Source organism: Poromitra crassiceps, assembly GCF_964638095.1.
Source record: "Poromitra crassiceps genome assembly, contig: HAP1_SCAFFOLD_57, whole genome shotgun sequence".
Taxonomy (NCBI): Eukaryota; Metazoa; Chordata; class Actinopteri; order Beryciformes; family Melamphaidae; genus Poromitra; species Poromitra crassiceps.
Genome location: NW_028152260.1, coordinates 49,288 through 61,351, shown reverse-complemented (window position 1 = coordinate 61,351; position 12,064 = coordinate 49,288). Strand labels below are relative to the sequence as shown.

The 12,064-nt window shown below is 42.6% G+C and overlaps 1 protein-coding gene across 2 annotated transcripts in view; it reads right to left on the bottom strand.

Annotated features, from left to right (window-relative positions):
* Positions 1 to 1,445: 1,445 nt before the first annotated feature.
* Positions 1,446 to 12,064, bottom strand: part of LOC310800733 (deoxynucleoside triphosphate triphosphohydrolase SAMHD1-like) — a 33,609-nt gene continuing 22,990 nt past the window's right edge. For both annotated transcript variants that reach the window (XM_083664664.1, XM_083664665.1), the window contains exons 13-16: positions 6,917 to 6,994; positions 6,543 to 6,647; positions 4,594 to 4,725; positions 1,446 to 3,657 (exon numbers count right to left, since the gene is read on the bottom strand). In XM_083664664.1, the coding sequence (XP_083520790.1) occupies positions 3,514 to 3,657; positions 4,594 to 4,725; positions 6,543 to 6,647; positions 6,917 to 6,994 (459 nt within the window). In that variant the 3' untranslated portion in view covers positions 1,446 to 3,513. The remainder of the gene's footprint in view (positions 3,658 to 4,593; positions 4,726 to 6,542; positions 6,648 to 6,916; positions 6,995 to 12,064) is intronic.

Here is a 12,064-nt window from a genome sequence, read left to right as displayed (position 1 = left end):
TCTTCTCCACATGAGCAACAGTTAAGTCTTATTGCTGATTCAATACGAAAACAGACTGATTCAGTCAGGAACTTCAACTCTCTGAAATGTCATAGATCCCCCTATAGCTTTCCTAATGCCTCCTTTTGCTCCAGCGTTTCTGTGTACTGTCACAGAGGTGGAATGCTCCATTTGGTCAGAAGGGATGACGCAGTAACACGCTGTGGTCTTGTAGACCAGCAGTGTGGTCACAGTAGTGGAGAGTTCTGTTCTATTGCCTGGCTCTTTCCATTTGTTGTTGTTCTCAGTGACACCACCAGGGACTGCAGATGAAGACATTTTTGACTTTAGTGGAGGCTGAATTTGTGGAGAGCTAACCCTCTGAGATCTGAGATCACCACAAAGTCCCCTCCTACAGTATGCATGTGCACACACGCACGCACGCACACACACACAGGCACGCACACACACACACACACACGCGCGCACGCACGCACGAACACACACACACACACACACACACACGAATAGTCAACACAGGTAGGCAGGAGCTGTCACGGTAGGGCACAGTGATTCATTTCTTTTACATGTCATTATTTTGAAAAACTTGTTTTGTAACTTGTATCTTTAAAAAAGACGACTGTGATAATTGGTCATGTGACCATGTCTAATGTATTTAACTCACCTGTGGGTGCCAATGGCATTCTCTGTGAACCTGATGAAGCTGCACGCGAAACGCGTTGTTCACAAATAAATATCAGTAAGTAATTTTCAGTGTTGCGGTGGTTCCTTTAATTTTTCATTTCATGTTTATCCTGCAACCGACCAGCACCTGATCTTTCTACTGGCTGTGCACATGGGAATCCTCTCTTCACCATAAACTTTTGGAAACATCGCAGGCTGTTTCCCTGACCCTGGCTGCACGCCACAGACCACAATGGATGGCCTAGAGCAGAGGTTCTCAAATGTTTTTCAGCCAAGGACCCCTTACAAGATAGAAAATATACCGGGGACCCCCTCATTCTGATTTGTGATTTTGGGCTAAGCTTAATTGTTTCCACAGTAACGTGCTTGACTTTTAATTTGATGTTTGTTATTAGAATGTAATCCATGAACCATTTTAGATTTAAAGCATAAACTATTTTCGTTGAACTATGAAGATTTTTTTTTTTTTTTTTTATTACATTACTAATAATGTCATTTAGCAGACGCTTTTGTTTTGTCCAAAGCGACTTACAATATCACAATTTGTCAACAGTCCAGAAAACCACTATGCAACACAATCAATGACAGCCAAGATATTTTGATAGACTAGCACCATGTAGGAAGTAGTTTGAGAAGGAATAAGTAAGATGTAGCATTTTCTTTTTAATAAAAAAAAAAAAAAAAAAAAGATTTTACTTGAAAACTTTTCGCGGACCCCCTGGCAAAGTGCCACGGACCCCTGGGGGTCTGCGTTTTTGAGAACCACTGGTGTAAACCATTCATCACACATAAATGTGTTACATACAAGGGGGTAGCTCTCTCAAAATTGAAGCCAATGCGGAAGTGCACTTAAACCGGCATTCTTTCAAATGGCCTACAGGGGGTGACCCATTGGTCTGTGGACTTTTTGACGCCTCAGGTATGGCATTTTGGCCATTGCCATCTTGGATCTCGACACAAGTCCAGGGGTTTCCCACAGAGCACGGCCTGCTATTGGTCCGTGATCGGCGAGCTGTGTGATCAGTGGACAAGTGACCTGTCAATCACGCCCCAAAACAGAGTCTGCAACTACAGTACAACATAGTCTGAAACTAGTTATTGAGACCATAAACACATTAGGAAAGTGTTTACTGAGGCCATACTTGAGGCTTCAAAACAGAAGTCCACAAACCAGTGGGTCGCCCCCTGCAGGCAAAGAGGACACTTCTGCATTGGCTTCAATTTTGACAAACAGAGCTACCCCCTTGTATGTAACACATTTATGTGTCATGAATGGTTTACACTTTAGATTAGGGGATGCAGAAAGCTTTGTAGATTATTTACACGTCATTTACAACAGGTGAGGAACACTTCAAAAGGCTTAGATGACTTACAACACATGTGTATATGTTAACATAACATTTATTAATCATCTACAAATGTATATTCATGTTTTGTAAATGGTTAGTTCATCATTAACTAAAGGCTTATAAATGACTTATGACTGAATGTTATTATAAAGTGTTACCATTTTATTTTCAAACCATGGACAGCCACAATCTGTTTACAGACCCTTTTAAAGAGACAGGATCTCCCAATAAGTTAAGGTTTCCTTTTACCGTCTTTCAAAAATATAATTATTTTATACACTCATTAGTATAACAAAACAAAGCAGCCTTTTGATCTAACAGCTTAGCAATGATAATTTGATGATACATTGGGGAGAAGAAAACAATGTGAATGAATGGCATCCAAAATATGCCTTAACTGCAGTGGTAGAGATGGTTAAGTTGGAGAAAGCAATGGGCAACTTGCAAGTTGAACTTACTGTGAATAAAATAAAGCACAACATATGTCACAGCAACCATAAAGAATCCCCAACCGATAGTAAATTAATTATAAGTTGTAAAATATAAAATTCCAAAAATAAATTCACATGTACAAACCAAATAACATTATATGCTTTTAAATCCCCAAAACACAAATTAAATGCTCAACTTAAGACTCCATTACCTATTGTAATGAAGTTACTTTCTGACGCACCACCATGCTCATATGACCTCCTGCTGATTAGTTACAGATGTTTTGTAAGCTTGGCAGTTGCGCAAAAACAAACAAAACAAAATATAGCTGCTAGCTGAATAAAACAATAACCTGATTCATATCAGCTGGTGTGCATGCTGTAAAAACACATTGCCCTGAAATAAAACAGTTTAGACAGCATAATTGATTGTCCAGAGTTAATTTGTCATTCATCTTGATGTTTTACAGTATTTTGTTTAGTTTTTCATTGTGTGCAGCTCCTTATTTTTTGTAGGTCCAGAGTAACTTTTAACTGGTAACAACTGCATGCTTATGATGGTTAATAATAAAATTGTGTGATTGAAGAAGACACATACCGGTACAGAATGTAGAAAGACAGAGCTTTCCTTGACATTCACATTATACGCTCATATTTTTCTTACTGTATGTTGACCCGTAATGATATGATCAGATGATAGTGGGTTAGTGGTACTCGCATGATATAAAATAAATGAGGACACAACTTAAAATGTGACAAATACAACCGCCAACGGAAAGGGAATGTGAAATAAAATAGATTAAAAAAAAAATCAAAATAAAACAAAGGTATAAATAATCCTTGGCATGCGGACAGGGCTCAAACCCTGAACACAGGCACTCAATATCCAATAATGCATCCCTGTGTCTTCTATTTGGAGTAAAAAACAGTGTTCAGTACTTCAAATAGTACTTCTCATCCTTGCTGTGCTCATCAACACACTCACTTGTAGAAAAATAAAAATTTTCACTTAAAGTAACAGACTGTCCCTTTAACCAACCTGTCCCTTTTTAGGCCTCTTCCTCGAACAGTTTTTTTTTGGCCTTCTGTTGCCTGCTGATGCGTGCACCGTCATCTTCAACACTCTCATCCTCAATGTTCTTGGCCCGGCTGTCTTTAAAAGGGGTCAGCCCAGGTGCGATCACATCTCCATCCTGAGTGCAAAAATCATCCAAACATATCAGTGTGAATAAGAGCTGCATACCATGAAGTGAGTTAGAGGCAAGAAGAACACAATTTAACATTACTGAAGGGTAATGGTAATCATTTAGTTTAGGGACATAATGCAGTGAGGGATCATTTAAAAGTCTAAAACAATTGAACATGATCCAGGGAGAGAAAGACAATTTTATTTCATGGGAGGGGAACAGAGGATTGGGATTTTTGTTTAAGTTATAAATGTATATTTACACCTACTAGTCCAGCCTGATGTCACCATTAAATATAGGCCTACTGTGTTTTCCAGGTAGTAAAAGTAATTAGAGTTTTTAATATAACATACCGGTACTTCAAATGTTCATATGAATTGAGGATAACTGAGACAACAGGTTTTAGGGGGGATGCTGAAGCCCAGGATCCTATACGAAGAATCAGTGTGATGTCACAACGACAACAAACACCTGACTTCCAGGTGTTATGCGCAAATCCTCCTGCCTATGTAAATACATGCACCCGCACTAGGCACTGGAGCATACATGGCAATAAAACGCCACTGAACAACCAGTTTGATATAACGGTCATGTTCGACTCATGCTCTTTCCATAAAGCCCACCAGCTTTGATATCTGTTGGCTAGTTGTTTATACTGTATATTGTGGCTCTAATATAAAAAATGTATCGATGCGATAAGACTGTCATGGCAGCGACTTTCACTCCTCACTCTGGCGTACTCTGTTTCCACCCGGAATTATTTTGAAGCTAATTGTTTACCAAAATGTTGATCGGCCGATCCCTCGTATACAGCAGTTAACAAGACCTTTAAACAGAACGACTGGATGATTGGACAAAATCCCCTCTATCAACAGCACCCCTGGTCAGACATTGCAAAACTTGACTATTCAGTACATGTTAGCATCTGACTTGTGCATATACCTGAGGCTTAGAGAAATCCATGTCCATGCACCACTTGACAAAGTACACCTTGGCTGCCTCCAGGCCATCAGTCTTCTTGTAGTAGACCCTGATCAACTGCTCCGTAAAGCACTCTGGCAGAAATTTCGACACCTAACAGGAATGACAGTACAGTGTCCATTCTAAGGCCCAAACAAGAGTACAGAGGACTGATAGAGAGCTTCGTCACACAATACGACAATCACCCAGGGCCGTAGCTAGCTATGAGGACGGGGAGGTCCGGACCTCCCCTAATATTTCAGAGATTTTTTTAATATTTCAGAGTTTTTTTTTTTTTTTAGCCTTTATTTAACCAGGTTTGTCCCATTGAGATCAAAGATCTCTTTTACAAGAGAGACCTGGCCAAGAAACAGCAGCAACACAAAGTTACAACAAACAAACACATAAACACATACAATTGAAAAACATTAAAATGATCAAATAAAACATTTGCATACAGACAGCCTGTTCTCAAGAGATTTTACCATAGCCTTAAAACCATTTAAGGTTACTAAGCTATTAAGTTTAAGATCAGACTGCAGACTGTTCCATGCGGTGGGTGCAGAGAACCTAAAAGCTTTCTTCCCCAATTCAGTTCGGACTTTGGGAACAGAAAATTGTAGAGTGTCCTGAGAACGAAGATTGTAAAAAAATAAAACAATCTGCATGGAAAACAGGAAAAGCATGAAAAACACGGGATCGCTTTTATTTTGAAACGAAAGGCAGGTCAGGCAGGAAGTCATCTGACGCCGCGTCCGCGGTAACTTGATTCTGAGAGAGCAGCAGCATGGTGGTGAGTGATGACTGTCTGTCTGCCTGGCGAGATAATTGAAGGTGAGCGAGCTGCGAGACAGTGAGCGAGTGAACGACAGACAGTGAGTGACACACACTGACAGATTTTTTAGCAACAACCAAGAAAGTAAGTGTCTAGTCTGTCTAAGTAACTTTGCGGGTTGTGTACCTGTGTTTGTAGGTGTCATTTTGATATGAATTTGGCTAAAACAGTTTGTGTTTGTTAGTTACAATTATGTTGACAGGAGAGCTGAGCAGGTGGTGACATGAAAGAGAATATACTGAATAATGACATCACAACAGTATAATCCTAATGTTGATTTAAAATGATATATTACTCTAAATATGGCTTAAAAAGGGGAAAAACAAAACTCAATTTTTTTTTGGCGGCGCCCGGACCTCCCCTATTTCGGAACCCTGGCTACGGCCCTGCAATCACCTGAAGCTCAATATGAGCAAAACCAATGAGCTTGTGGTGGACTACCAGAGGAACAGGACACCCCCTGTCCTGGTTGTCTTCTAACCGACAGGAAGTGAAGAGGGTGGACTGGACTCATACAAGTATCTTGGGGTCCAAATTAATATAATGAATGTGATTATTTGGTCAATTTGAAGGATTTTTGTGTCTGAAAAAGGTCGTTTTCTCAGCTACACTACAGTGGTAAGCAAAACATTATGATGTCACAGTGAAGTTGACCTTTGACCTTTTGGATAGAAAATGTCCACTTCATTTGATCAGACTGTATGTGTGAAATTTTGTCATAATTAGCATCTGAATTCTTAAGAGTTATGGCTAAAATAAAAAAACGTCTTCTGTGAGGTCACAGTGACCTTGACCTTTGACCACCAAAATGTAATAAGTTCATCGTTGAGTCCAAGTGGATGTTTGAGCCAAATTTGAAGAAATTCCTTCAAGGAATTCCTGAAATATTGCATTAACGAGAATTGGATATATGGATGGATTGGATGGATGGACGGGCGGACGGGCAGACGGACAACCCGAAAACATAACCCCTCCAGCTATGGCTGTCATCGGCGGAGGCATACAAATACAATTGAGCAAACAACAATTTAAAGCTACAAATAGCTCATGCAAAAAAAGACATTTAAATGTTTGTGGTCATTGCTTTAGTTCTGACCTGGTCTTTCCGTATCTGGTAGGGCTTGGTAGGGTCATTCTTAGAATAGAAATGGACATCATTGATGGGGTTCTTGCTCTTCATGCCGTAGTCCAGCGTAATGACCTAAAAGATATGAGGGAGAGAGAAGTCTCTTTATGGTATGGTATGGTATGGTTTATTTACTTAATCCCCGAGGGGAAACATGTTTTGCCACCAGAGCGAATACAATTAACACAAACAAATAACTCCACAAGTATAGACCATAAAAGGGAGTCTAGAAATCAAAACGATAATCAGTGAATCCCAAAACCTCAAGAAAAGTGAATTCCCCATTTTGGAGTGATCAGTAAATGAATTTGAGGAAATTAAAATAAATCAGCCTAGATACTCACGCGTATGACAAAGTCCTCTGAATGCAGAACGATATCCCAACCCTCAGGCTTGGATTCGGCCACGTCACGTGCCCAGTCCTAAGGGAGGGGGAAGGGGGGAGAGATGGGAGGGGTAAGAGGTCTATACATTAATGGCTCATTTCCACCGCAGGTAGTAGCGCGATCCCGCTCCGCTCGACTCGATAAATTGTCTCATCCCACCGGTTTAAACTGTCCCAGCCCGGGTTGTATTGGAGTCGAGTCGTGCTACTTTTCGTACCTGCCTCGTCGGGGTTCTATTCTGTCAACCCGGGTTCATACGGTGACGTGAAAACATTGTAGACGACTGATTGGCCAGGCAGAATCGTATTTACTCTATCTACTGACTGTCAATGCGCTGCATACCAGTTTAGTGGGCTTACATTCTCTTCTGATTTCCATCAGTCTTTGTGTTGCTGCCTTCGCCTTTGTGAAATAAAGTCGTGGCGGTGGTTTCAATTGTTTTCAGAGTGAAAAAAGTCCGCTGCTCAGCAAGCTCCTGTAGTTAGTTGAGCTGCAGCGCTCCGCTAGGCCGCAGCGGGTGTTTGGTGAAGCCGCGGTCTTGCCTGAGAGGCCGCGGGGTACAGGGCAGGCTTCACTCTGTTGCGCCTCTTCCGTCCGCGCGCAGCGCAGCGTGTGCCTGAGTTTGACTAACTACAAAGTGATATCCATTTTCCTGGCCGATTGTCACATTCGCCCATGTCCACTGTAGGTCATTTAGAGGCACCAGTATTTCATAAACAGTTTAAAAGTTATGTGGATGGATTTAATTGTAACGTTATGTCTACTTCGGCTATAAGCGAAGGACAGATATGCGGGGGCGGGGGTGGGTGGGGGCAGATGATCCGCGGTGGAAGCAAAACGTCCATCGAGCCGAAACGATTAGAGCCGAGTGGGGACGAGCTGTGCAGGGCTGTTAAATGTGGTGGAATTGAGCCATTAGAGGCTATGGTTACAGGTGACTTGTGACTTATTCCATCATGCCAGGACACTTTAAGTGACAGGCCCGGATGGCCAGAAATCATCACATCATTCACAATCAGATGTGAGAGTGGTCAGGTTCGCATTGTGATAGGAATTCTATGTAGTCTGGATGCAATCCATGCTGCAGTGTGCATGCAGGCAATGTAAAAAGATAGAGAGAGCAGGGCAAAGAAATGCAGACACAAATTTAAATAAGTACAACCACAAAACATAACCCAAGTGTGGATGATATTTAGAATCAGAATCAGAATCACTTTTATTGCCACAGTATGCAAGTTACATATGAGGAATTTGTCTTAGTGTCTGTATGCAGCGTAGCGGTCACATCAATATACAGAGATAAGAAGTAGGAAGAAAACTAAAGACAATCACAAATTTGCAAAGTGTAATCAAATCGAGTAAATATATACAATATGAGTGGTGAAGTGTTCTGTGGATGATAAATATTAATTTACGTTGGATTTACATGAGATTTACAGACCGAGTTAAATAGACGTTAAATAGGCATTGGATTTACATGAATTTACAGTCTGAGTTAAATAAGACTTTACATTGAATGTACATTAAATTTACAGGCTAAGTTAAATAGGCATTAATGTGCAGGGAATTTACAGTCCCAGTTAGACAGGCATTAAATTAGATACAGTATGAGTTCCAGTTTTATGGGGGGGAGTTCAGTTGAGTTTAGGAGGAGGTAGTGAGTTTGTGTGTGTGTGGGGGGGGGGGTTGTTGGTGAGGTCCTTGGCGGAAGGGGGTTTCCGGGCCTTGTTGGTGAGGCTGATGGCGGTTGGGAAGAAGCTGGTCTTGTGGCGGGTGGTTCTGGTCTTGGCAGACCTCAGTCTCTTGCCGTGGGGGAGTGTCTTAAAGAGTTTGTGGCCAGGGTGGGAGGGGTCAGCCATGATCTTGCGAAACCGCTTCAGTGTCCTGGCTGCATGCAGGTCCTGGAGGGATGGCAGGTTGCATCCGATTATCTTCTCAGCGCAGCGGATGATGCGCTGAAGTCTGTTGATGTCTTTTTGAGTGGCAGCAGCATACCAGACGGTGATGGAGGAGGTGAGGATGGACTCAACGATGGAGGTGTAGAAGTGCACCATCGTGGCCTTTGGCACTTTGAATTTCTTCAGCTGCCGCACAAAGTACATCCTCTGCTGTGCCTTCTTGGTGAGAGCTCTGATGTTCAGCTCCCATTTTAGGTCCTGGCCCTATGGTCCTGGCTGATGATGGTCCCCAGGAAGCGGAAGGACTCCACAGTGTTGACTGGGGAGTCACCCGGGTGATGGGGGAAGGTGAGGCTTTGTTCCTCCTGTAATCCACAATCATCTCCATTGTTTGTTGAGCATTTTACACCAGGTTGTTTTGACTGCACCAAGTCACCAGATGGTCAACTTCCTGTCTGTATTCCGACTCATCTCCATCTGTGATGAGCCCTATGAGGGTGGTATCGTCTGCGAACTTCAGGAGCTTGACGGACTGGTGACTGGAGGTGCAGCTGTTGGTGTACAGACAGAAGAAGTAGGGAGAGAGGACACCGCCCTGGGCAGCGCCGGTGCTGATGGACCGAAAGTCAGTGATGTGCTTACCCAGCCTCACGTGCTGCTTCCTGAACAAGTTCTCAACTAGAACGACCGCAACGTGGACTTATGCCTCCGCCATTAGTTCATTCTTGAGTCCAAATCGCCATTTGAGGTAAATTGGAAGAAGTTCCGTCAAGGCGCTCCTGTGATGTTGCGTTACAGAGCTTGGAAATTGGGTGTGTGAGGTCACAGTGACCTTGAACTTTGACCACCAAAATGTAATCAGTTCATCCTTGAGTCCAAGTGGACGCTTGAGGCAAATTCGAAGAAATTCCATCAAGACATTCCTGAGATATCGCGTTAACAAGCTTGAAAATGGCATTCAAGAGGTCACAGTGACCTTGACCTTTGATAACCAAAATGGAATCAGTTCATCCTTGCGTCCAAGTCGATGTTTGAGCCAAATCAGAAGAAATTCTATCAAGCCGTTCTTGAGATATTGCGTTAACCAACTTGGGAATGGCGTTCGTGAGGTCACAGTGACCTTGAAGTTTGACCACCAAAATGTAATCAGTTCATCCTTGAGGCCAAGTTAATGTTTGAGACAAATTTGATGAAATTCCGTCAAGGCATTCCTGAGATATGGCGTTAACAAGCTTGAAAATGGCATTGGAGAGGTCACAGTGACCTTGACCTTTGATCACCAAAATGTAATCCATTCATCCTTGCGCCCAAGTCGATGTTTGAGGCAAATTTGATGAAATTCCGTCAATGCATTCGTGAGATATCGCATTAACAAGCTGGAAAATGGGGTTTGAGAGGTCACAGTGACCTTGACCTTTGACCACCAAAATCGAATCAGTTCATCCTTGAGTCCAAGTCGATGTTTGAGACAAGTTTGATTAAATTCCGTCAAGGCATTCCTGAGATATCGCGTTAACAAGCTTGAAAATGGCATTCGAGAGGTCACAGTGACCTTGACCTTTGACCACCAAAATCTAATCAGATCATCCTTGAGTCTAAGTCGATGTTTGAGGCAAATTTGATGAAATTCCGTCAAGGCATTCGTGAGATATCGCGTTAACAAGCTGGAAAATGGCGTTTGAGAGGTCACAGTGACCTTGACCTTTGACCACCAAAATCTAATCAGTTCATCCTTGAGTCCAAGTCGATGTTTGATACAAGTTTGATTAAATTCCGTCAAGGCATTCCTCAGATATCGCGTTAACAAACATTGTACGGACGTACAGACAACCTGGATCCATAATGCCTCCGGCCTGGCTATCGCCGGTGGAGGCATAAAAATCACATGTCATTAGGGTGACCAGATGGGACAGGAGGTTGGGGGTTGTGGTCACGTCCTCCAGTAGGCTATATATTTCAAACATAACTACAGTACATGTGAACCAATGACTCAAACGGGTGGCTTAAGGGGAAAGGTCATACGGATTAAAATTTATAGAATTTAGAGTAACATGACTAACTGTGATAACTGATCATTTGTTATGAATATTATGGAGATCAGTTACAGATGGATAAAATAGGTTTGGTTCTGCTCATTTCCCCTCGGCCACGGACCACCCATATCATTATGCAAAAAGGACGCTATTACGTTAATAAAGGAGTACTCATTCATTAATTAAGAGAGTACTCGAATATTTAAATTACCGTAAATTCCGGACTATAAGCCGCGGCTTTTTTCCCGTTTTTTGGCCTTTTTTGGCCCCTGCGGCTTATATAACGGTGCGGCTTATCTATGGATTTTTTCAAAAAAAAAAAAAAAATCTCTTTTTTAGCACTCTTTCTAACTATAAATCCACTTCTGTTTTAATTTCCTCTCTTGCCCTCTTTTAACAACATAACATAACATAACACAACACAGGTAAGCACTAAGCAGAAAGAAAAAGACGAAGCAATCACCGCCATGAATGAGGAAATGACTCACCTGCTGGAGGCTGGAGATACACGGCTTGGGCTAAACTTTTACTCCGTGAAACACTATCGATTAAGTCCGACATCGCTCAGAGGTTTGAGCAGCTTGAAAACAAGTTTGAAAACGTGCAGAAGTCCATCCACTCACTCACTAAAGAAAATAAGCGAACAGAGTTTCTAATGCGGAAAAGCGCATCAGCGCACTGGAGGACAAAAACAACACAGTGAGTCCGAAAGTGGATAAAAAACAAATCGAAACCCTGCACACGCAGGTTGATGACTTAATCAGCAGGAGTAAAAGAAATAACATTCGCCTGATCAATGTAAAAGAGGGAGCTGAGATTGGTGACATGGACGCTTTCGTGGCAAAATCCTGTGTTACATCCTGGACCTGAAGGAAGGCGAGAAACCACCAGAGGTGGACAGGGCACACCGGGCGCCTCGGCCACGTCCAGACCCCGGCCTGCCACCGAGGGCCATCTTCATCTGCCTACTCCGCTGGCCCGACCGTCAACTCATCCTCCAGGCTGCGGGGAAGAAGCCCCTCACCTGGGAGGGTACGCGCTTTTTCGTCCGGCAGGACCTCTCCGCGTTGGTGCAACAGAAACGCGCAACATACAACAGCATCATCGAAAAGGTTAAAGTCAATGGATATCGCTTTGGCGTACTGTACCCAGCGAGACTCGTCATAACCATTGAT